This window comes from Bactrocera tryoni, chromosome 2, assembly GCF_016617805.1.
Source record: "Bactrocera tryoni isolate S06 chromosome 2, CSIRO_BtryS06_freeze2, whole genome shotgun sequence".
NCBI lineage: Eukaryota > Metazoa > Arthropoda > Insecta > Diptera > Tephritidae > Bactrocera > Bactrocera tryoni.
Window position 1 is genome coordinate 12,977,881 of NC_052500.1, and position 25,423 is coordinate 13,003,303.

Below are 25,423 nucleotides of genomic sequence, written 5' to 3' on the forward strand. Positions count from 1 at the left end.
TAATAATTATATAGTATAATTATAGAGAAAATAAAACATAAATAAACAATACCCATTTCAGAGTCATAGGTCAACGTTTCAAATTATATAGTTAAAAAAGTGTTTGCCCATAATATAAAAAGGTTTTTCTAATTTCGTTTATATAAATTGATTTTATTTTAGTTTCAAATCTATAAAATAATTGGAGTATTAAATTATTTGAAGAATTCAAATTACATTTTATCCATTGTCAAGAGGTCAGTTTATTTTATATACTTAAAAAGATGGAAGTAAAATTCCGATTGGTTGTCTTTTTCATAACTCAATCCTTGTTTTTGATATTTATATACATATATATATTTTTAGTTGGGGTCCAATAGGCGTTCACGTATCATCCAACGCAGCTCCGAATGTGAACTCTCACCTGGTATTTGTTCACGAAAGTAATTCCATTCACTCTGGTAGTAGTGATATAAGGCAACCGGATCTTTACTTAGTGGTCGGCGGCGGCGTGTCGCTGTGCATTGTCGTGGTACTAAAATAAAATAAAAGAAAATAATTGTTTGTTGCTATTTTAATTAGTTTTTATGTTTTTGAAATTTTTTTAATTATATCTGCGATTTGTCTAGCCAAAATATATAGCATGTAACCATATTACTTACTCATAACACCCAAAGATCTGGCTGTGGTGTAACTGCCGCCACTCGGACTACGCCTTGGAGCGCTACGTTCGTGAGATGGATATCTAACACGAGCACGTCCACGATTAGTATCTCGCGATTCAACCCTTGGATTTGACGCTGCTCCATTTGATTTAGTCTTGTCTTCTTTGTTACCAATTGTGCTGGTTGCTGTTTGGCCACGCTTTAGACTCGCCTCTCTTTGCGCTGAAGGACGCGTTGAGGCACGTTCAGTCGCTTCAGACTGAGGACCTCTCAATTCATTGCATTCACTAAACGGTACACGTTTATTACTTTGCCAAGCTTGCTCGCGTGATAAAGTTCCCGCATCGAAAGTGGTTGTGTGCGGTCGAGGACGTGCTTCCGAAACCTTTTTGTGTGGCTCCGCTGACTGCACTAGTTTCTGCTGTTGTTGAGACTTTTGTTTGGCATTCAGTTTGTCACTCATACTACTGCCCCCGAAAGTTGTCCCATACTGCGAAGTTGAATTCGTGCGGGTAGAATGGGATTGATTACCTTTCTTGGCCATAGCCGCTCTTGATTCCAATTGTTGTTGATGCTCTTTTTGATTCAACGATCGTAAGGCATGAGCATCATGATCACGTTTTGACTTTACATCGACAGCGCGTTCACAATGTGCATTCTCCTTGTCCAACTTAGCGCGAAAACTGGCGGTTGTACGCTTAAAGAGCTTCTCAAAGTAATTGTCTTGATGAGCATTGATGCCTAGTGTCTCCTCGTATTTAATGAGTTTGCGAAGATCTAAGGATTGTGAATATCGTTATAATTATGCATAAACGTTTAATTTTGACTACTTTCTAAAGAGACATTTTTGAATTTTTATTGTTACTACTTTTTTATGCGGTTGCTGTACATATACATGTCTACATATATGTACATATGTAATATTGCTTAAGTGGAACTCATTTCAACGACAGTGGAACTTTTATCTCTGAAGAAATTGTTCAGATCGGACCACTATAGTAATTAAGGGTCAAACTTCGATTAAATACCAGTTTCCTTATGGAATACCTACTCTTTTTTTGGTAACTATAATGCACGATTATTATTTTTCAGTAAAAAAAAAAATAGACAATTTTTTAAATTGTAAATCGCATTAATTTTTTTATAATGATCTTTTTATTTGTTTTTGTATTATAATTAAGTTCATATCTTGATAGTTGTTTTACAGAACATATGAAAATTATTTTAGTTTCGCGTGAATTCGCTGCAACACATACATACATACAAATGCATTTAGCATTTTACTTTCAATTTTGTTTAAACGTATACGATTACAATATGCTACTTAAACGCTAAACTTTACATTACATTTTATTGTGTAGAAAAAAATAAAATAAAATAAAATCAACAAAATTCTTTATTTTCGCGAGCATTTCTTTACGAAAAATTAAACATTGATATACTGTATTAGCTGAGGTTTTACAAAATTCTATTAGGATAACATTATTCACAAAATAAACACTAACTCTACACCATACTGTACATAGTGGAAATTGAGGCTAGTGCATGGGGCAGCGAATGTTTGTGGTACTTAGTATTAATTTTCGTTTAAGTTCTTTTAATTTTATTTTAATTACAAAAATTATATGCTGGTATGTGTGTATGGTATACATAATGTACTTTAAGTCCGACAATTATTAAATTACATACATTTTCTTTATATACTTTATATACTCTACTGCTTAAAGTTTTTTATCATTCATAGGTATGCAGTGTTTAGTTTTTTTTTTGTTTTTTGAGGGGGTTTCGTCTTAAAACATTGATTGCGTAACAATTTACAAGTACAAAATACAACTAGTTGTGTGATTGAATTCTTTAATTTTTCTTATAATATTTTCATGGGTGAAAGTTGCTTGTAATGTAATGTGTATTTACACTGTTGCATGTTGTTTATGGTGCTCGAAGTTGTTGGTCCACTATTGCTGCCTGCTGCTCGCCAGTGCAGTTACGTGTTGTGAGCGACTATAGTTGCAGCCACATTAGTTGAACTTTTATTATCCTATCTGCGATATCGATAGCGACGGAATGGAGCCCGCAAGCGTCTACATGTCACCCGTACCTCTTTTTTAAGAAACTGTGATATTGCCAAGGATTTAACGGCAGCAGTTGCGGCTTCCGCTGCGCAGCTACTTGCTGTAGTATTATTTGGCGCATATTTCGACAAGTCAAATTTACGTTTTGGCGTCTGATGACCAACACATTGATCCTGATGATGCGTATGATGATGGTTATGATGATGCATATGTTCATCGTCACATTTATGTTGCGAGTTGCTCATATCCAAATCGGTATCTAGTCCATCAGAAGACACTGTAAAAATATCTGAATTATCGCCGGCTTTTTCGCTTGGACTAATGCAGCTACCCAGGCTGCCGTTGAGCAACTGAGGTGTACGCCTTGCACTTCCAAGTAGCATTTGCGTCGAGGGCGTAGAAGTGGCACCGCTGTTATTATTGGTGGTACAACTAATCGTTGTTAACAAGTTTGCAGGCGAGTGCTTATCTTCGAGCGGACTAGCATTCGTATGCCGTCGTATGCGTTTACGCAAGGACACGAAATTACTATCCTCTTCATATTCGCCTGCTGTACCAACTGCTTCTGTATACAGTTCAGCATCTTCTAAGTCTTCCTCATCAGCTTCGGCTGCATCGTCAGCGTCGGCTTCACTTTGTACTCCTTCCTCATCGATTGAATCCATCATAGTTTCGCCATCGTCCTCCAACTCGTCTCCATCATCTTCTTCTTCCTCCTCCGGTATACTCTCGCCAGCCTCTAGTTCCGTATCATCGTCCGCGCCTGCTTCTTCTTCATCTTCTCCGACATCATTTTGCGTTTTTTGGTTGACTTCACCCTCACTTTGTGGTGGCGTAATAACACCGTTTCGCCGCCGCCGTTGTACACCTCTACACATAAGGGATATATCGTTTTCTTCAGCTTCATCGCCTCCCTTACTCTCTGTCAAAACCGCTTCTTCTTTAATACCATTTCCAGCCAACTCACCTATATCTCGCAGGAAACGTATTTTTTGTGCTAACTTTTGTTGTTGGCGCGCGGAAGTCTTCTTTTTTTGTACTTTTGGCCACCCCGTACGGTTGGATTTCAGACTTTTCCGTTTGCGAAAATAGTTCTGCATTGATAGCGAGTTGTATAAACTAAGGCCCGCGCTTCTACGTTTTCCGCCAACATTTATCATTTGTTCCTCTTCTGACGGACTGCCACCCATTGCATTCGTAAACAAGTCATACAGATCGAAGTCACTAGAAAAGCAATCGGTGGGGGGCGGTGTATTTGACGCCAAGGTAGCGGAAGATATCGCTGCGTTTGTATTACGTTTGACATTTGCATTAGTTGAGCTGATTCCACCAAGTGTCTTACTCGTAGATGCAGTAGCCGATGCAGGAGTTGCGCTATTCTTTCTCGAGGATGTACTTATCTTTGCAAGCGATATCGCTTCTCCACCTTCACAGTTGTCCAACGCTAAATCTTCCTCTAAATCGTATTCGCTGCCATGGAATTGCAGGTATTTATCAATCTGCCACTCTAGTTTATGAATATTTGTATGTTTCGTCGCACTATCAAGCGCTTTTAATGCAGCCGAATCCACCTCGAATTCTAATACGCCCTTTTTGGAACCTGTCTTACGAATGGATGGCATAGCAGAACCCTGTCCAAGTAGACCACTGTAGCAATTATGTCGTCTGGCCGCAAATCCACGTCTACGTCGTTTGCCTGTCGATGCTGCTGCTGCGACCATCGAATTGGGTGTTTGACTCATTCGATTAGTGGTGCGACCAGTGGAGTGCAGGAATTTTTGTACACCATTATAATCCCGTGATGGTCTACTGAGTGGTGACTTTACCATCTGTCGGCCGCCACGAGTGCTTTTCCGTGATTGATTAAGCGCTATTGGAGGTGAGTGATCGTATTTATTTTGGCCACGTCGCATGCGTTTTACATTTTCCGATATTTCAGTGGTGAAACGCAACTCTTCGACGGGTGTAGCCGCAGCAGACCGTGTATGGCGTGGAGAACGTAAAATAGGTAAATCGCTAACAGTTGGTGATGGTTTCGCATTACATACTGAATCTGTGTATACTGATGATGTCGTTACGTTCTGCGCTTTAGTTTTTATTGTTGAAGTTATAGCTAAAGCGAGCTCTGATCCAGGTGTGGTAACGGTTGCTGCTTCGGTAACGGAAACTGGTGTGGGAGTAGTGGACGGCTCGTCGGTCTCTGAATTCGGTTTACTCTGTGAATCTTGCCTCTGCTTTATAATGCAGCTCACTAATGCAAGCGTTGAAGCGTGCTCGCGCGGAGATTTTCTAGGTGGCAATTCCAAGTTCAGAAAGGCGGCCGCAGCTTTATTTAGATGCTTATTGAGGTATCTATTTTTGCTGGTTTTGGTAGTGGCCGTGCTGCTGGCACAACTCGTACTACTCGTTGTGCTGTGTGTGGAGCCAGCTCGTTGTCGATCGCGCGCTCGCTCTGGACCTGATGTACTAGTAGCTTTGGTATCACATTGCGATTCGTTGGAGATATTCTCCTGAAGTGCAGAAACCTGTTGGGATTGTCGTTTCTGTAGTTCTTGTTGCTCCTGGCGATAACGTTGTAGAATTTGTAATTTTTTATGTTTATGCTTATACTGTGTTGTAGAAGACTCGGGTGGTACATTTTTAGCATTTCCAATGTGACATATGTTGTTTGTATTGGTGATGTCATTCGAATTGCAACTGCTCGAGTCTCTTGATTTGGTGGCGCCCGCTTCCGAATCTTCCAATGGTTCTGATTTAACTTTGCACACATTTGCCGCATTGGAAAATATTTTATTCTCTTCATTTGACGGTAATTTTACGTTCTTTTGACTTTCGCAGAGTTTACAGCATAGGGCAGAGTCCAAAGTGCGTGCGAATGGTATTGGGCCAAGTTCATAAGGGAGCTTACGATAGTTCGTTGAACCGTAATACTCGAAAAAGCGTTCGGAGCAATTATCTTGACGTGAGAAAACTCGGTACCAGAGATCAGTTGCAGGTATGCGCTCAAAGGAGTATCGCATTTGATTTAGGCGTTCGCTGGTCTTATAATCGAAACACGATTCAATGGACTTTTTCTTCGACGGTGACGGCGTTCGCGATACCATCTCATCAGCTGAATTTTTATTACTTTTACCAGATGCACTTGTATTGAGTGCTTTGGTCTTAAATGCCTCCTCGCTACAGTTTTTTCGCTTCCCCCCTCTCCCGACCTCACGTGTATTTTTCGTAATGGCGCAATCTTTCGTTTCAACTATTGAAACATCGTTTTTATATTTCTGCTCTTCTCGCTTCATTGCCCGTTGCCTTCTTGATGTTGGACCACTACATGCACTCTGCCAAATGTCGGACGAATTGTCAAAAGAAATAGATTTGTGCCGCCTGCTCTTATAATGTACATAGTCTTCATCGTTTTCATCATCATTATCAATATCGTCGTCATCATCATCATCTAAATCTTCATCAAAATATCCACCTCCAAATCCTTTGCAAATATCTGTGTGATTTTCTTCTTCATCTGTATAGCTACTAGTGTTGTCGGCCTCACTTTCATTTTCATCTTCCTTCTTAACATTTTCAACATCCCCCATCCGATCCTCCATATTCACAACTGACACATTTTGACTAGTCTTCATCGCCGTCGCCGTTGCTGCCATCAAGGACTTTCTCGTCGTTTCGCTGGCATTCGACTTTTTGCGTCCGTTTTCGACCGACTCGTTGGCTGCCACCATTTGTCGGTAGTTATGCTTTGCCGCTTCCACGGCTGCACGTAGTAAGCGGCTACTAGTAGTTGCTGCCGTTACGATAGCGGTGGCGGTGCGGCTGCTTTTACGTGTTGCTTCTGGCAGTGTAATTGCCGCTAGAGCAGCTGCTGTGGCATTCGCTTTGGCAGCTGCCGCTGATATGGCAGATTTTGCTGTTTCAGTGACATTACTGCCTACTGTCGACATCACTGCCGACTTTGTAGGCACAGACTTACGTGATCCAAGCTTATTCTTCAGTTGTAATTCTGGCTGGATGGGGGCGGTTGGAAAGCACTGCTTAGTAGACGTCGACGCTTGGCTTTTACGACGCTTTGCATTGGTGGTTGCGCGTTTTCCCACCTCCTTACTTCCTACTGCAGACTTATCGGTATTATCTGCTGTTATGGCTAACTCTATTTCCATTGGCCCGTCGCTAGTGCTATCTAGACTTGTTGACGAAAAGCTTGCACGCGCATTGTCGGAAGTAGTTTGTCGATCGATATCGGTGGGCAGTTCACTCGATGTGCGCTGTTTAGGAAACATAAAACTCTCAGCTTCACCGTTTAGTCGGTTTAATTCAGCAGCACGAACTTTTTTAAATTTGACGATTAGTGAAGGCGATGCCGTTACTCCTTGATCTCCGCCAGAGAGCAGGTCGCCCCGTGTTTTGCGTGCGGCTGTAGCTACTGTTTCTGGTGTGCCGACTACTTTGTATAACGAGGAGGGAGGCAGCATTGCACGTATAGGTGGAGAAATCGCCGTCACCGATGTTTGTTTTCGTCGCGTTGTTGCTGCAGGCGAAACGGATTGAAGGGAGACGGGTTTTGTGGCACTTACTTTGGCAGCTGCGCACGTTTCAATCCTTTGAAGTTCCAGCATGCTGGATGTGGCAAGACTGAGTGCCGTTTGTTGTTTTAGTGGGCTAGTTTGTGACTTAACAGCTGTTGATGTAGCCTTAGGAGATTTTGTAGTGCGTATATTTTGAAATTTCTCTGATGAATGTTTTCCTTTAGTACTGCGCTTCGATTTCTCGCGTAAAGTTGGTGATGGTGTTTGGTGAAGACCACCTCGCGTATTATCTGTAACGTCCAACAATGGCATTATCATCAAAGGCTCCGATCCTTCTAATGGATCAGGTGCATTTACATCGCCTATTACCTCAATATTTTCCACTTCCATTTCTTCCAAAACCACTTTTTTATCCTCGTTTAAAAATTTATTTACGTCCGCTGATGTATGTATTAGCGAGTCCAATGCTATAAAATTCTGCGAGTTCTTGGCAAAGTATTCGTGATCTTTAGTCTTCAAATGTATGGTTAACGTATCATATTCGATTTTACAAATCTCACAGACACCACATTGCTTGTCACTGGATTCTTTCACTTGTCTACAGCCAGTCGCAATAGCGCCAGCCACGCCACCAGCTTGTGAATTTCGCGGACTACTCTTCACTGTGTTAGCAGACTCTACAAGACCTCCGCCAGCACCTTTTTTCAAAGATTGTACGGCCGCATGTAATGGCCTTTGGTGCTGTGAAGATCTTGAACGAGATTTGCGCGTCATGTTTCGTTCTTCGTTAGCTTTACCTTTTTCTTTTTCTTGCACGTCTATATTTGGTGTGGTTTTCTTTTTCGGTGATAGTCGAAAAGCGCCGTCCTCACGTGAAAGTTCGATTTTGGGCCACTCAGTACCTGATGATTTTCGAAATAGTTGATAATAAGGTCTATAGTTGTGTTTGATCGATTCGATTTTTATAAATCCACCTCCCTTGAGATCTATGGGGTCGGTAGTGTTACGACCTTTACTCAAAAGTTTGTGCTGATCGTGTCGAGAATTAACACCTAAGTAATCCTTCAGTTCGTGCTGTACCTTCTTAAAGAAGTGCAAAGCGTATTCAGTTTGCCAAACAATGTAAGGACTCTGTGTTGCAACAATTGACGATTGCTTAACAACGTCTTTAACGTTTAAGGGCGTTGGTGAGTTTTGCGGTTCGTTAACACCGACACTGACAGCATTAACATTGATAGTGTTGGTGGTTGTACTAGTGCGACGTACTCTATTTAGAATCGCATTGGCGCGTGTTTGACGGGTATTGGCTTTTCTGGCAGATCCAGTTGGAGTACTATTACCACCACCGACATTACTTTTACCATCGTGTGTTTCGAAATTATATGGAGTTTGCGGTGTAGTTGGTGTACCTGGTGTTTGAGGAGTACCGGGACGACTGCTTAACGAATTATTATTGTTATTATTGCTGTTGTTGTTACCACCAACAGGAGGCAATATCGCTTTGTCGGTAATGAAATGTGTCACACTTGATGTAAGAAAGAATTCGAGCGATCCTCCAAGTGTACGAATTTGTTCTTCAATGCGTTTAGTTAGCTGGTGTTCGCAAATGTCCAGATAGAACTTGAAATGGCACAAAGGTTTCTTACATTTAATTACTTTGACAGTAGCGCGACGTTGCGGCAAAGGCTGATTTTTGCCGGCACCGGCAACGACTGCTTCAGAACCTTCTGCTGCTGTTGATTTTGTAGATACACTAGTGGTCGATTGTAGTGGCTGCTGCTGTTGCTGACGATACTGTTCTCGTCCTTGCGATTGCTGCTGACGCTGCTCTTGCTGAACTTGGCTGTTGCTAATTTTTTCTTTGAATTTGCTTTTGTAAATTTCCGATTGTGATTGCATACCTTTAGGTGCAGATTAACTGTTGTCGTTCATACAGAATTGTTAGCATATGTTTTTGTTGTGATTCAGTGAATTTGTTATCGTTGTTGCAGCGGTACAGGTTAAGCAATTGAATGATTGGCGCACACACCAAGAAGTAGAAGAATAAAATAGATAAACAAAATTGTTTTCATTTCATATAAATAAATCTTTATCTCAAAAGAAATTAACATAATAAGTATATATTTTTAATAGTTAGTTTTTATACCATTCTTATGAGTAAGCGATAAAATGAAAAATGACCACTGAGTGCTTATTGAAGAAGCTATTAACTAAATTTTCTCTAAAAAAAATTAAAGTAAAGTGTGTATCCCTTAAACCAATAGTGAATAGTTAATTGGAAAAAGTGTTAAACATTTGTATGCATATACATTTAGTACATATATAATATATACGAGTATATATAGTATGTACATATGAGTGTATATTCACATGTATGATTACACGAGCACAACATCAATATGCATGGATACATACATATATAAAAAGCCAAATAACACACCCGAATATCCTTTAATGTGGCCATTGAAGCGTTAAACGCGGGTATGAGACAAATTTACAGATATTTAATAAATGATTATGGAAGTACTCGACGCACGAAGCCATACATACATTTATATTCGACGATATGATAGTTTTAAACTCAACTTTTTTAGGTAAATGCTAGCTTAAATCAAAGTTAAATTGTGAAATTGTTGCTTACATATATACAATCAATGCCTTGGAATAAAAAATGCTTGAATAAACCTGTACAGACAGCAAATATATTTTCGATTTTGGAATAAAATCGAATTTTAAAATAAAGATTTTACCATGCATATACATATTTGTCTTTCTAAAACTATCTGAGAGTAGCAAGACAGTGTTTTAGAACATTGCGTCAGGAGGGTTGACAAACCCGCTGCCACAATATTCCATTTTACACAGGTAAAACTGTGGCGCGCTCAGTAACATCCGTTGCCAGAGCCGACCTTTTTGTTTTCTATTTTGATTCTGTATAAACTACATGTGATTCAAAGAATGTATTCTTGCAGCTGTCGCTCTTCTCAATCTGGTCTCTTTTCTTTTGTTCGGTTTTGTTAACCAATCCACACAAAATAACGATAACTCGAAGCCTTTTATTTTTAGAATAAACCTAACTTTAAATAACTATATAAATAAAAAGAATAAAAAATGTACGTATATATATTTTTTTAAATTAGAAATAACCACTGCAAAACGATAACAACACACATATTTATAAACAAAACGATAAACTAAACAAACTGGAAAACACAACATTGTCAAATCCAATTGTGAAGCGGAACAAAAAGGAACGCAAAATTAATTGTTAGGGCCTCACCGAATTATAACTAAAATATTAAATATATTGTAAAAAAAATGCAATATTATATTTTAACTAAAAATACCGGCGATTTAATTTAACAAGCAACGAGTAAATTCTACTTTGGTGGAGGTTGTTATAGTATCAAAACACTTTGTTATAGCAGTGGTGCAGTGTCGCTGCTTTGGTCGCCGCCATTGCCTTTCCAACACTAAGATCGGATTCATAACACATAACTAACACTATACTACAAATAATCGCCGCTACATTTTGTTGTATTTGTTTTTGCTGCCGCTTATGCCTTTACCAGCACTCCCGGCAAACAGCACTACTGCGTTCGACGTTTGGTCTGGTGCCTCTGCGAATGGCGCATAGTATTCATGTTTGTTTTATGTTTTTGATGTACTTATTTGCTGTATTTTCTATTCGTTGACTGTTATGCACAATTTCTTATGGCGAATACTTGTTTCGTTGTCGTATGATATACGCCTTTTAACTCGCAATTACATGTGCGTAAATTCTTATTTAATCTTGCAAAGTATGATATAAACTTAACAATTTAAATTGACCCTATATTATTGTAATAGTATGTGGGTTTCAATGCTAAAAACGGTTGAAATAGACAGTATGTAGGTACAGCGTTGAACAATAACAAATCAATATGTAGTAGGTATTTGCCAATAACACGTTTGAAACTTTTAATTAAACGCGACGTACATTATAAAAACGAACATTGTAAATATTTTAAAGGCGATAATATACTGAGATATATAGGTTAAGTTTTAATTATATATATGTATATATGTTTGCGTACATTAGATTATATGCTAGTATGTGGTCACATATTTCGCATGCATATATACATTCGAGTATATGTAAGTGACTTATTATCAGTATTGTTTACCTTTCATGAATTCCTTGAGCTGTTCGGCAGATATGTTTCTGTAACCCAATTCATTTAAATAGTCCAAAATGGCGCGTGCATCCAATGGCAAATGAGACATTTTCCCAAAAGCGACAGCAATAAAAACATCGGAGACCCTCCACTACGGCTGAAGTCGTCAACGTGTAAATAAAATTAGCTGGAATGGTATTATTTCACTTGGCTCACTTGGTCTGTAGCTTTTAACTTTTTGTTGTCTATAGTTATTGAATTTCGTTTTGTTTAACTGTTTCAATTTACTCTTCCCTTGTTTCTCTCTGTTTTATACTTTGTCATCACTTTCGCTATATTTTTACTGGTACACCTTCCTACATACATTTAGAAGGTTCCAACGTTAACATTTTCATCTCGATTTTCAAGCGGCCATTATATAGCAACGTTCGCCAACTCGCGTTTCTACAATACCACAAAGCATTCAAAATTATTCAACGATTTCAATTCAGAAAATTATTCTCACAAAAGCGCATCAACTCACACACAATTCGTGAAAGCTAACGACTATTAAAAAACCAAACCCAAACGCTATGCTATGCTTTCCGATATGCTTCTTCCCTCGGTTAACAATATTAATGCAACTTAAACTATATTTTTCACTCAAATTCACTGGCTTAACAGCACTTTCTTTTTTAGTCTAAAAGTTATATATTCCTATGATTTTACAACATTTTTATTAATAAAATTGTAGACAGCGTTCGTTTGCCACTTCGCTTTAACCAGTGCTGCCAGTCGTTTGGTCTTATGTTGACCGATGAGAAAAAGTAATTGCGTTTGCAAGTTATTAGTGATACAGTTGCCAGCTATAATTCATACATTATTATTAATAACGACCAATCACACACGAAGCAATTCAAATTGATGCGAATTAAATTATATATGCGAAGCTAACAGACGTGATATATCTCTACTTTTAAATGGCAACGCTTAAAATATGACGCTCGGATATTCTTCTCCACTTTTCATTCGTTTTCTTTCGTTAAATTCGTTCGTATGCATTCGTTTTGTTCATTGTTGCAGCTGCCAGAGAACGTAGAAATAAACGTTCTCTGCATATGCAGGCGGATTGCTTCAATTTTGCATTCCATTTTGCTTCGTGGTGGCTTTTAATAGATGTTGCCAGCTAGTGCAAAACTTTCAAATATAATAGTTGGAATCAAATAGAAAAGCTAAAAGGTATAATTTAGACAGCTTCGTGGCTTAAGTTAAAAAATATTTGTTAATTGTTGACTATTTAAGTGGAAGTTGTTGGAATTGTTCACATTTCTAATAGATGGGTTTGCGCAAACTTTTAACGGCTTATCTATCGATATTTCATTTGCTTTATATCGAATATGATAAGTGCAACTGTTATTCACAGCTGAGATTGCGATGAAAAGACACATCACTCAGTTTTTCGGAAATATTAGTGCAATTACATGGCAAATAAATAAATATTTGACTTAAGATGAAATTTTTTCAATATATAGTCCCTAAATGTATTCTATTAATTGTACTTTGTGCCAGCTCTTTAATGAGCCACGAGGCAAAGGATTTCGATGATTCTGTCCTGTATAAAATTGACTTTGATGTACCGGACTTAGAAAAAGACCCAGTAAGTGCAAATAACTTTGTTTGATGACGAGTACTTATATCACTGCTATCGTAGGATTTAAAGAATCAACTGCGAACCTTTTACACTCATGATCACGAAAAGTATGACTGTGTTATCCCAGTTGTACAGGACAGCAAAGAAGAGCAAACTTCTGAGGAACCTGAACTGTGTAAGTAAACATAGTTTGAGGAAGAATAAATGTAACTTGTAATGAAATAAACGTTCATTGTAGCCCCATTAACATTGCTACAACCTTTGTTCTCAACCCAAAGTTGTTCATACAGAATTGAAGCTTATTGGTCTTATGAAATTTGCCATGGACAACATGTGCGACAATCACACGAAGAAAGAGAAGGTTGGTGAATCAATTTTATGAACCCAAATATATGACTGTCGTTTTTTCTTACAGGGAAAAGCGTAAAATTACAGGAATATTATTTAGGCAAATGGTCGGCGGAGAAGACCGAAGAACTTACAAAAGTATGGGAAAGTGATCGCAAGGCTGGCATTAAATATAAAACCACCAAAATTGAAAATACCAGATATCCATACTTTGAACTGGAAATGTCCGATGGAACTATGTGTGATATTATTGATTCACCACGTACGACACGTGTTCGTTACGTTTGTTATCCTCACGGCAAGAACGAAATATATTCATTTAAAGAAACATCTTCATGCAATTATGAAGCAATTATTCTTACATATATGCTTTGTATGAATCCTGCTTTCCACCCCGAAGAATTGAAAGAGGTTTCTATTAAATGTTTTAATGGGCTTACCGATGTACATAAACCACTAAGTATGTTGCGACAAGAACTTAGTGAAATGCAATCAGCAGATGATGAACTACGCATATCGAATGATGCGAGCGCTGCTGCAATGGCTTTGGCACGTTCGGCCGCAGCAGCTGAGCGTTTATCTTTCTTCAATAAAGTAGGACCGGATGTTGATAAGCTTGTTCATGAGTTAATGATTGGTGCTGGTGTTGATGTACCTACGCCACCAGCAGCCGAGAATGAAGTTTTGCAAAATCTACCAAAAGCACCTATCACGGATTTAACACCTATAAAAGAATTCATATCGGGTAGTAATTGTTTGACAGGGGTGAGTATAAATATGTTCACATATACATACATACTTATGTTTTATATGATATGCATAAACAAATATTTTTTTAGGGTACTGGTTGGTGGAAATATGAATTTTGTTACGGTCGACATGTACGCCAATTTCACAAGGATAAGAAATTGGAGTCGGAACTATTTTTGGGGTATTTTTCCGAAAGTTCACATCGTCAATGGTTGGCTAAAAATTTGGACAAAATGCCAAAACGTGGTGGTTATTCCACAGCTCTTTGGCATCACTATGATCGCGGAACACATTGCGATCGTACGGGTGCTCCGCGCGAGGTAGATGTTAAATTAATGTGTACTCCGATCAGTAGTAGTTCGAGTTCGGTTTCCATATATTTGTTGGAACCAAAGACATGTCAATACATACTTGTAGTAGAGTCACCAATTATCTGCGATCTGATGCAATTAGCTGATGAATACGGCCTAGTGCAGGAAGACAATTTACAACAACTACTTCAAAAAAATACACTGCCAAAAGAAGAAACTACAAAAGAGTTATCTACGACAACAGCCAAACCTGCCGGTGAAGCTGATGCCATAGAGGTAAATAATGTGTTACCCGACGCAGTAATACCACAAGATGTACTTGCATGAAAACTAATATTTAATATGTAGTACTACATTCTGATTGAGTGATATGTTAAACAATTTTCACCACAATAGCTTAATAATTAAAATTTTTAAAATTATAAAAAGTATTAAATTTTATACCAATTCAAATTAAGAGTACATTGGCGGTGGAATTTCATCTGGGCCAATTTCTTTTTTATGTCCGCCTGCGAAACTTTGTTGATCGGAATGAATTTCTGCAATTACTTCTGTAAATAATTTATCCCATTCCCATACTTCGTCCGGTTCATCTAAGGTTTCGGGTAATTTTAGACAGCGTGTCAAAATCGTAAGATCAACATTTTCCAATGAAGCAAATGCGCTCTGATTCAACAAATCCGAATTGATTTCGCTCAATGTGTTTAATCGTTGAGGGTTAGAACTGTAACGGAAGCCTTGTCAATATATAATTTTTATACTTTTTGCTTGTGTGCGTACATAGGTGGTTCGACAATTTCATTAAGTAAAATTTCATCTTTTAAATCATCCATGTCCGGAATAGTCGGTATTTCATCTCGCGGCGGCGAGCCAACAGGAGACTTTGCGAGAGACACACTTTGGAAGCGTTCACTTAAAATGAAATGAATATTAAAAAAATTATTTTATAACTTAAATATGTAAATGTGTATGTGTGCTAATTATTTTCAAACTCACTCATCAAATGAGGCTCCTTTTTTGGATCTAAAATATGATTGTATAAGAGATAAGAAAAATAAAAGTTTTTATTTGACCCAATTTGTACTGTTATTTACTTTGAACTCTTCAGTAAGCCAACATCAGCCCAACCACCCGATATGCGTCGTGGCGGTGGTTTCTTTGAGCCATCGGTTTCTTCGCTGGCAGCAGTGCTAGAATTCTTTTGCAAATCCAATGTTATATCGATAGTTATTTCTTTTTCATTTTGATTGGGATTGGTTACGTTGATACTGGTTGTAGCCCCACCAACTGGATCACGGCTTTTGGAGCGCCGTCCTTTACGAGCAGTTTTCTATGCAGAATACACAATTAACCAACAGTATTTAAGGAAAATTATAAACATGGAAAATCTGGTTTACTCTACCTTTCTTATAGATAATTTTAATTCTTCTGCCCAATCCATCATTGAAATCGTTAAGGTTTGTTACCGTTAATTGCTAAATTGATTGAAAATGTTTTTGTTTTGCTCATAAATTTTGTATTTCTTTGTTGCTTAGCAACAGTTGTTTGTTTACGATCGGCAAATGAAAATAATATGAATGATTCACAAAATATGAAAAATTGTGCAAATGTAGTTACCGTATTTGTAAAGTGTGAGATATAAATCAAAAATTAGTTTTGTTAAGTTAAAAATTCAGTTCTGGTATATTTCGGATTAATAATTATGAAAAACTCACCAGAAAAATATGCAATTCTTTATAATATTTTAACAATTAATTGTGGATTCGAAGAACAATCGTAATAGAAATTACGCTTCTTTGTGTTTTTATCCTATTTATAGCGCACGGCAACACTATTAATCACCTGTTTCACAACTTCTTGCAATTGCACGTGCCTTCTCATTATCCTCACTAGTAAACAAATTTCTTCCAAATAGTTTTCTTCTCAGTTCACAGAAACAAATGCCTCCAAAAAGTTCAAATAAGAAAACAACTGCCAAGACAGCAACGTGGTATCATTGCGAAATATGCGATGTACATATTACATCAAAGGATCGCGAGACACACGAGAAATACTGTCCCATTAAAAAGGATTCTACAGAGCCACTGGAATATATCCATCAGAAAAAATTATATACAGTTGGAGTAGAAAAGCGTTCTTTTAATGTTGAACAATTACAAGATGTGTCGACAAAATATATAAACAACTTAGTTTTCATTTCGGAAGGTGCTATGAAACTTACAAATTTATACATCGGCCAAAGAGTGCTAATAAGACCAGTAGACGCATCAGAATCAGTGGGACTGGTGAGATTAGTTTGGCCCATACCTGAAAGGTTTCTAACAACAATCTTTGTCAGCGAAGGAGGTAAATGAAACTTTTCGTTCTAATATATTTTTTATTAAATATATAATTGTGTAATTTTACAGACTATAACGATTATTGGGCAGAGTTTAGAGAAAAAAATCTCAAAATAACTGCACTCCCAGAAGGTTGTGTATCAGTTGCAAAGTCTGTTGTTCTACGTTTAACACAAGTGTCCGGTGAAACAACAGAACTGGTCGAAGCCCAAGTGAAAGAAGTGGAGCGCTTGCTGAAGTTCGAAATAAAGAAGTTGATATTTACGAAAGACAGTCGTATTTTCATGGACTTTTTTAACAAAAAGCTCAGTTTGCAAGTCGTTTCGTGGAGAAGTTTTATGGAAGATCCCAGTGTTAAAGATGTTGAGATGTCTTTAACCGAAACATTTGAAAACTTAACGTTGAAGACTGACGCAACCCCAAAATTTTTCGAAGTAACATTAGGTACGAAAATTAATATAGAACGAACCAAATCTGCAGAAATTAAAGAGCGCTCCCCACATATGACTAGTATAAACAAAATGGATATCGGCGGATTGGACAACCAAATTAAGATCGTTCAAGAAGCTATGGATATCGCTATGGGACTAAAAAATGTGCCTGCGGGTAAGAAATAATTCGTGCTAAATGTTCATTTTCATATATTATATACTGTATTTAAGAATTTTTGATAAGGAATTTATTGTATTTATTTTGAATTTATTTTAGGCGTGAAAGTTTCACGTGCTTTACTTTTGCATGGTCCGACAGGTTGTGGCAAAAGTTTAATCTGCGAAGCTATGTGTTCAATTATACAGGATAATACTGCTAAATCAGACAGTGGGAATATTATGCGAATTAATACCAGTGAACTGTTCAGTAAATTTCTTGGTGAAACCGAGAAAAATCTAAAGGCTAATTTCGATAAGGCCTTCGAAAACTATCCGCAACCAACACTTATAATTATCGAAGACGTGCATAATTTGTGCCCAAAATATGAAACCAATGAAATGACCAAACGTGTCGGAGCCGCATTTCTAAACATACTAGATATGCTGAACGGTGCGAAGGACCAGGCACAACGCACCTTTTTACTGGCTACCACATCTCAAATCGAAACACTCAATCCGAATGCACGTCGCTGTGGTCGCTTGGATAGTGAAATTGAAATTGGTGTTCCAACGCCTAAACAGCGCTCTGCCATTATTCATTGTCTGCTGCGCAAAATTGTACATACACTTTCCCTAGATGACGTCAACGCAGTGGCTCAAGTATTACATGGCTTCGTCGGCGCTGATATAGCCAATCTTATATATGCAGCAGCTTTGCGTGCAATGAAAGATGGTAACCGTGCTCTGAACATAAATGACGTGAATGCGTCACTGACACATATTAAACCATCAGCGATGCGTGAAGTTCTTATAGAAAATCCGAATGTGCACTGGAGTGATATAGGAGGTCAGGCTGATTTGAAATTGAAGCTGAAGCAAGCAATAGAATGGCCGTTGCTGCATCCTGAGAAATTTGAACGTTTGGGCTTAAAACCGCCACGTGGCATTCTGATGTTCGGTCCACCGGGTTGTTCTAAAACGATGATCGCTAAAGCACTTGCTACCGAAAGCCAATTGAATTTTCTTTCCATAAAAGGACCTGAACTTTTCTCTATGTGGGTAGGCGAATCCGAGCGCGCGGTACGTGAAGTTTTCCGAAAGGCACGTCAGGTATCACCATCTATTGTATTCTTTGATGAAATAGATGCTATTGGTGGAGAGCGGTCAGATGGCGGCTCCAGTTCGGGTACATCCGTTAAAGAACGCGTACTTACGCAGTTACTCACGGAAATAGACGGTGTGGAGGCTTTGGAGAATGTCACCATCGTAGCAGCGACCAATCGTCCTGATATGATTGACAAAGCACTTTTGCGCCCAGGTCGCTTCGATCGTATTGTCTACGTAGGATTACCTAATGCGGAAGCACGACAAGAAATCTTCCGCATTAAATTGTTACCTATGCCGCTAGCCGATGATGTAGACATAAATTTACTAGTGCAACGCAGTGAAGGCTATTCCGGTGCCGAGATACAAGCTGTGTGTCAAGAAGCAGCTTTGAAATGTTTAGAGGATAGTTTCGACGCTGAAAGTGTAAATTGGACGCATTTTGAATTCGCATTAAATGCGGTGAAACCACGTACAAGTCCGGAACTCTTGGCCCTCTATGATGAGTACAATAAACAAAGCTGATACCCTCAGTTGCACGTAACTAACAAACTACATGATTTGTCGAGAAATCCAAAATATCGTTCTTCGTAAAGTCATATCCTTCATTATTTTGTAATGCCTCTTTTTCGTCAGCAGCTTCGACAATTGTTGTGCTTTCAAGTTCGGTATTTAAGCCGTCGTTGCTTATGCAATGTATATCGCTTAAACTGGATAAATTATTCAGTACGTTAAAGTTGCTTTGAGCGTTTATATCTATATCATCCATGTCAACGGCGTCCGGGGCGATCGCCTCGGGTGTTCGCAAGATGTCCACTAATGTTGATTTTTTTAACTCTGTAGTTTTAAAATTAAAGTTGAGATTTTCGCTAGAATAAAAACAGATAGAAGCAGTGTACATGTATGTATAAATATGTAATATAAAAGGACTTATTTATAATTATGTTTGTACGTAAAAAATATAATTTTTGCTATACCTTTTAGAATAATGTTTTTTCATATGGCGGGCCAAGGTGGACGATTGATTAAATTTCCATTCACAAAATTTGCATTGGAAAGGCTTTTCACCTGAGTGAATACTAAAAGAAATGATAAAATAAAATATGTCAGCAACTTTTATCTGAAATTAATTTACCGTATGTGGGAAACCAAATTTGATCGCCTGCCAAATAATTTGCCACAATCTGCACACTTGTGCCGGCGCATGTCTCGATGCATCGCCGCTATGTGCTCCATTAAATAACTCCGTTTTGTGAATGCCTTCTGACACTTTCCACACACATTGTCCTTTACGGTTTTATGTACAGGCTCGTGGCGGCGCAATTCACGCAGTGTTTTAAAGTCTCGATTGCATTGGCCACAAAGGTATTCACGTTGTTCCAAATGCGTTGCCTTGTGTGCCTTCAAATTGCTAGATGTGGTGAAGAAATTAGCACAAATTTCACATTGGAAACGCTTTTCGCCGGTGTGTGTACGCTGGTGTATAAGTAAATTGCTAGATTGCTTAAACTGCCGTGGACATTGCTACGAGATGTTAAAAGTCAAAACAAAAAAGTTTAATTTTTTAAACATGTTCTAAGTTGTACGAGTATGTATGTATGTAAGTATGTATATAATACTTCAGTTTTTGCAGTGCATTTTTATTGTTTACTTATAAGTGTAAAACTTTTTGCTCACTGATGATATAATAAAATAACGAAGAAATTTTTTGTATTGGAATGTGTTTTATACGGTAGTTTTGGGGAAAGATCGAACACTTTATTTGTCACTCTGATCAGTCGAATCTTTTATTCTCACTTTCATGTGTGTATATACATATATGTGGATCAGTTTATTTACAAATGTTAGCTTAGTTTTTACAGAATGAAGTACTGGCATTGTGCCGCTTTATATTCGTATTGTCTTTACGCCACGTATTAGCTGAGTGATGCCGAGTGTGTAGTAATCACTTATTTAATCAGCAAAATTCTGATTTTAATTGCTTTGATAGCTGTGATAAAGTATGGTTAATTGGCGCCTTGGCATTGCGCGAGATCTGACATGTTTGCGCACATTAGTTGAGCGAAGCGTGTTGTTGCTGCTGCAGGTGTTAGCGTGGTTCGATGTTATTTATTTTTATTTAGTTGCTGACAAACATTTGGCGGTCACTCAACGCACTTAAGATGCAAGCGTGGTTACGTATTTCATTGTTGTTATGGGTGTTTGGATTTTTTCGTGAGTTTCGCCCATCAGAACCGTTTGTTACCGAATACTTGAGCGGCCCATGGCATAATATCACTGCTGAGCAGGTTAATAAAGAGATTTATCCATTTGGTACTTACGCTGTGCTGGCACAACTAGCTATTTTTTTCCTAATAACGGACATACTTCGATACAAACCGATCATTATCGTATCTGCGTGCTCAGGTATAATACTCTTCTCAATTCTCTTGTGGACAGATAAAATATGGGAGCTACAAGTTGGACAAGTATTTTACGGCACTTTTATGGCCACCGAGGTTGCGTATTACACATATATTTATGCCAAAGTGGATAAAGAGCGATATCAGATTGTCACCGGCCATACGCGTTCGGCGATTTTATGTGGAAAATTTTTAGCTGGAGTTTTAGCGCAAATTTTGGTTTCTGCCGAAATTATGGATTACAAGGGCCTGCATTATTTCTCATTCGGTTCACAAATTGTTTCGCTTTTAATTGCTTTACTTTTGCCACCAGTCCATAGAAGTTTGTATTTTTACACAAATCCAAGTACTGAACTTACAGATGTTAGAACAAAGCAGAATTCGGTTACGGATACTATACAAGCAGAAGGTGAGTCCTGCAATACCACTTTTATGCACAATTGATTACAATTATTTTTTAAATATTTAACAACTTTAGTTTTACCAAAAAATGGCATAGCTGCTGATATCGCATCCACTTCCAGCGACTTAACTGCTGTATCGGCGAAGTTTTCATGGTTCAATGCGTATGAATTAATTGTGAATCACATAGTGAGTGCATATACTAATCGAACCGTGATTCGTTGGAGTTTCTGGTGGGCTTTGGCCACATGTGGACAAGTGCAGGTGATTTCTTACGTGCAATTTCTGTGGAAGGAAATAGATCCAAGTCATGAGAGTTTCTACAATGGCGCGGTCGAAGCAACTGTAACTCTTTTGGGTGCTGGCAGCGCTATGTTGGCTGGAATCGCTAACACAAGCCATCATAAAAAGTGGCATATGTGGATATTGACTGTCTGTTCGCTATTTATGGGGACTTTCACAATCATTTCGTCGCTAACAAATTCTGTTTGGGTTGCATATGTTATGTATATACTTTTTGGTATTTCATATTTCTTCGTTATAACTACTGCTAGTGCAATTGTGGCAGAGAATTTGTCTGACGATAGTTTTGGCTTGATTTTTGGTATTAACGCACTAGCTGCTCTTGTGTTGCAGACAATTCTCACACTAGTAGTGGTGACTGATACGGGTTATGGCCTAGGCCCACGTGAGCAATTTTTTATTTATGGCTGTTACTTCATTGCAATTGCAATTATGTACTTTGGTGCTGTATTCTTGCGATTGTTGTTTAAGAAATTACGGCGTTATTAGAACAAAAGAAAAACTATTTTAACGCCCAAATTTTGTACTTATATTTAGATCGAATATTTATAATATATGATCATAAGGGGTATGTGAAATGTTTTTAGCTTTAGATAATATATGTAAGTCTTTTCTTTGTCATAAAATTTTATATTAAATATTTTTATGACATTTCATTAAAACACGTAGAAAGCTTGAACAAATTTTTATATTATATGTATGTATGTATGTATATAGCATAACTTTACTACTGAAATTACTCTAAATTACATATTGCCGCTGTATTTTAAAAAATGAACACATACCTTGCAATGGAAAGTTTTTTCCCTTGATTGCAATTTGGTTATTTCAACGGGGTTCGCGTTTTTATAATGTTTACTGCATTCCAAGCGTTTTTCGTTCAATGGTACATCAATATTGGCCTTGGTAGGTGGCTAAATTATATAAATCATATAATTGCGAGTTTTGTATACGAAACAAGCAAACATTACCGAAATAGCTAGATCCCTAGTAATGTCGGGTTTTAAGTTGATTTCTCTATTTAAACCCAACTGCGTATGTTTGATTGCGAAAACTTCATTCAATGTATCCTCATTGGCTTCAGATCGTGTCAAACTGCTGACGTCAATTTCGATATCATTTAGCATGTCCTCGCCCGCCACTGCGCACACTTTATCGTTAATTACTTCATTATTCGATTGCATATTACTGCGTTCAAACATGTCGCATATATTGCTATAAATGGCAGAGGTACCACCAACATTCTTGCAGCTATCGCCAATTGGTGCAGTTGTAGAAAAGCATGAGGAGTCCTGATTTCTGTTGAAATTAAATTGAATTTATCAATTGATAGATATGATAGTGAATCAATTTAATTTCACATTGTATTTGAGCTTATTCCACATATCCCCAAGCTACCACTAGCGGTTCCATTCCCTATATAATCACGTAATCTGCGTTCGGATGCTTCAGCGAGCTGTTGCAAGTTATACGCGTCCAAAAGTCGGTACAAACATGACTGACATAGGAGCGTGGGTAATGTTTCATCATACTACAAAAGAAATCGAGTAAACATTTATTTATGGATATATGGTCCATTTTAGTTCGTCGGTAAAGTTGCAAGCAAGCCACCAACCTTGAATATATTCAATTTTTCTACTATTTCAATGGGCCTCAATGGAAAAGTGGGGCTGTAAAGGTATATAGACATTAACAACTCACTTTTTAAGCAAATGCGACAGCAACTTGTCTGAAAATTCATAACTTTTCCACTTAGCTACTACCAAAAAAATAATTGTGTGACGCGAAACAAAATACAAAACGGAAGACCAAGATAACACAGCTGAATGATGTACACAAATATGGCCAGAATTTAAAAATGGTTCCAAGTTCATTAACAAAGTTAATTTAAATAACTCTTTTCATTTATTATTAATAATAGTTCATAATTTATCAAATGTTTGCAAATGAAATTTAAACATTGCGATTTCAAGATTGTTGTAAAAAACTGAAACATTTCAGTTTAAGTAATTTTTTATGTATGGTAACAATTGTCTTTATTGATAACATTCTTCTCAATTTGCGATTTTCGTGTTTTGCTTAATCTGAGTCATCCTCCTATCTTAATTTAGTGAATCAAGCATTCTTCAACTAAATTTATTAATAAGTGGTATCTTGAGATTTTTCTTTTAAGAAATTTCCAATAAATTTAAGTAAAAGTATTCAACGATATAAAACCTACGGAAATGAGTAGTGAACCGATTGGAACTGCGGTCGGATATGGCAGTGATTCCATACCTTCAACAAGCCAAATGCCATTGTTGTCTGAGTTATACTCCCAGGTTGACTTCTACATAGGAGTGGGGTTAGCAATTAGTTCTTGCTTTTTTATCGGATCCAGTTTCATAATAAAGAAGAAAGCTCTGATGCGTTTAAATAGACAGGGTGAGATGCGGGCAGCTGCGGGTGGATATGGATATTTAAAAGAATGGATTTGGTGGGCTGGCTTATTAACAAGTAATTATTTAAGTATTTTAATAAATGTGAAAAGGACTTAAAAAATTTTATTTATAGTGGCACTCGGTGAGGGCGCAAATTTCGCAGCTTACGCGTTCGCTCCTGCTTCGCTTGTAACACCATTAGGTGCTCTAAGTGTGATTATATCAGCAGTAATGGCATCGAAATTTTTAAATGAGAAACTTAATCTTTTGGGAAAAATTGGTTGCCTTCTATGCATCTTGGGATCTACCATCATCGTAATACATTCACCAAAAGAAAAAGAGGTTGAAAACTTAGAGGTGCTATTTGAAAAATTACAAGATCCTGGCTTCATTTTCTACGTGCTTTGCATACTTGGCTCAACAGTGTATGTCGCGCTTTTCATTGCTCCCCGATATGGGCATTCAAATGTTACGGTGTATATATACCTTTGCTCAGGCATCGGTTCTTTAACTGTAATGTCGTGCAAAGCGCTTGGACTTGCAATTCGAGATACCATAAATGGCACAGGTAACGATTTCAAGACTTGGATGCCATGGTTCCTGATATGTGTAACTGTAACATTCATCGCTATTCAAATGAATTATTTAAACAAAGCTTTAGACGTTTTCAACACAGGCATAGTAACACCGGTGTATTATGTTATGTTCACATCCCTTGTGATAACAGCCTCTGCAATACTATTTAAAGAATTCACACATATGCGTTTTGAAGATATATTAGGCGACGTGTGCGGCTTCTTTGTAGTAATCTTAGCTGTTTTCATATTGAATGCGTTTAAGGATATGGATATTTCTTTGAATGATGTGCGCAGCATTATGCGACCCAAAATGCAACGAATTTCGCAATTTGATGAGGAAATATTGGTAGCGAATCCCAAAGAGCGACGATACTCATATGGATCTGGTGATATTTTCCGAAAAGCTTGACGTAAACAACGTCATCGTGTTTAAGTAAATAATTTTGCCCTGAATGTTTAGTTACTAGTTTTGCGTTGACGACCAATAACGATCACAATGCCTTACCTACATTTCCAAATCTGCCCAAAGGGACTAACTTTAGAAAATTAGATATATATATAATTTATATACATAACATGTATCAGTAGTATTTGATAAACCTAGCGGTAAATTAAACAGAGATTAAATAATTATGAAGTTTGGCCATTTGTAAATTGGAATAACAACAATTAGTATTTAATATTTGTTCAAATAATAAAACCACAAAATAAATTTTAGTATAATGGCAAGAACATATTTAAATAATTGGTTTTTTGAATATACGTTGGGAAGTAGAGTGTTGGAAAATTGCTTAACAATCATAAACAATCTAATGACACCTTTTTTTATTTGTTTATGATTCTT

The 25,423-nt window shown here is 37.6% G+C and overlaps 8 protein-coding genes across 10 annotated transcripts; 4 read left to right on the forward strand and 4 right to left on the reverse strand.

Moving 5' to 3' along the window:
- Positions 1-170: 170 nt before the first annotated feature.
- LOC120769596 lies at positions 171-12,436 on the reverse strand. 3 transcript variants are annotated; one of them, XM_040096656.1, is made up of 4 exons: positions 12,261-12,436; positions 11,412-11,846; positions 642-1,421; positions 171-514 (listed from the first exon to the last, which is right to left on the reverse strand). In XM_040096656.1, the coding sequence occupies exons 2-4, from the start codon at positions 11,509-11,511 to the stop codon at positions 342-344; spliced, it is 1,053 nt and encodes a 350-aa protein (XP_039952590.1). In that variant the 5' UTR covers positions 11,512-11,846; positions 12,261-12,436; the 3' UTR covers positions 171-341. The 3 variants fall into 3 exon arrangements, with proteins under 3 accessions (XP_039952590.1, XP_039952589.1, XP_039952588.1); XM_040096655.1 differs by lacking the exon at positions 12,261-12,436 and adding an exon at positions 12,114-12,254; XM_040096654.1 differs by lacking the exon at positions 12,261-12,436 and adding an exon at positions 11,926-12,100.
- Positions 2,084-10,676, reverse strand: LOC120769595 (protein chiffon). Its single transcript, XM_040096653.1, has 2 exons — positions 10,593-10,676; positions 2,084-9,163 (listed from the first exon to the last, which is right to left on the reverse strand). The coding sequence occupies exon 2, from the start codon at positions 9,142-9,144 to the stop codon at positions 2,683-2,685; it is 6,462 nt and encodes a 2,153-aa protein (XP_039952587.1). The 5' UTR covers positions 9,145-9,163; positions 10,593-10,676; the 3' UTR covers positions 2,084-2,682.
- A 379-nt stretch (positions 12,437-12,815) lies between the features above and the next one.
- LOC120767952 (endoplasmic reticulum lectin 1) lies at positions 12,816-14,948 on the forward strand. The gene is made up of 5 exons (XM_040094339.1): positions 12,816-13,038; positions 13,093-13,207; positions 13,271-13,393; positions 13,448-14,145; positions 14,220-14,948. The coding sequence occupies exons 1-5, from the start codon at positions 12,892-12,894 to the stop codon at positions 14,766-14,768; spliced, it is 1,632 nt and encodes a 543-aa protein (XP_039950273.1). The 5' UTR covers positions 12,816-12,891; the 3' UTR covers positions 14,769-14,948.
- On the reverse strand, positions 14,890-16,038 carry LOC120767956 (intraflagellar transport protein 43 homolog). The gene is made up of 5 exons (XM_040094343.1): positions 15,844-16,038; positions 15,536-15,771; positions 15,438-15,464; positions 15,222-15,353; positions 14,890-15,165 (listed from the first exon to the last, which is right to left on the reverse strand). The coding sequence occupies exons 1-5, from the start codon at positions 15,883-15,885 to the stop codon at positions 14,895-14,897; spliced, it is 708 nt and encodes a 235-aa protein (XP_039950277.1). The 5' UTR covers positions 15,886-16,038; the 3' UTR covers positions 14,890-14,894.
- Positions 16,039-16,197: 159 nt separating this feature from the next.
- On the forward strand, positions 16,198-19,015 carry LOC120767951 (ATPase family protein 2 homolog). Its single transcript, XM_040094337.1, has 3 exons — positions 16,198-16,787; positions 16,850-17,386; positions 17,489-19,015. Exons 1-3 carry the CDS (start codon positions 16,382-16,384, stop codon positions 18,997-18,999), a joined length of 2,454 nt encoding a protein of 817 aa, XP_039950271.1. The 5' UTR covers positions 16,198-16,381; the 3' UTR covers positions 19,000-19,015.
- Positions 18,922-23,370, reverse strand: LOC120767953 (zinc finger protein 808-like). The gene is made up of 7 exons (XM_040094340.1): positions 23,197-23,370; positions 22,943-23,112; positions 22,553-22,880; positions 22,367-22,495; positions 19,610-19,998; positions 19,452-19,553; positions 18,922-19,343 (listed from the first exon to the last, which is right to left on the reverse strand). The coding sequence occupies exons 1-7, from the start codon at positions 23,320-23,322 to the stop codon at positions 19,019-19,021; spliced, it is 1,569 nt and encodes a 522-aa protein (XP_039950274.1). The 5' UTR covers positions 23,323-23,370; the 3' UTR covers positions 18,922-19,018.
- On the forward strand, positions 20,167-22,238 carry LOC120767954 (thiamine transporter 1). The gene is made up of 2 exons (XM_040094341.1): positions 20,167-21,285; positions 21,355-22,238. The coding sequence occupies exons 1-2, from the start codon at positions 20,637-20,639 to the stop codon at positions 22,068-22,070; spliced, it is 1,365 nt and encodes a 454-aa protein (XP_039950275.1). The 5' UTR covers positions 20,167-20,636; the 3' UTR covers positions 22,071-22,238.
- Positions 23,371-23,664: 294 nt separating the features above from the next.
- LOC120767955 (magnesium transporter NIPA2) lies at positions 23,665-25,322 on the forward strand. Its single transcript, XM_040094342.1, has 2 exons — positions 23,665-24,077; positions 24,135-25,322. The coding sequence occupies exons 1-2, from the start codon at positions 23,807-23,809 to the stop codon at positions 24,986-24,988; spliced, it is 1,125 nt and encodes a 374-aa protein (XP_039950276.1). The 5' UTR covers positions 23,665-23,806; the 3' UTR covers positions 24,989-25,322.
- Positions 25,323-25,423: the final 101 nt, after the last annotated feature.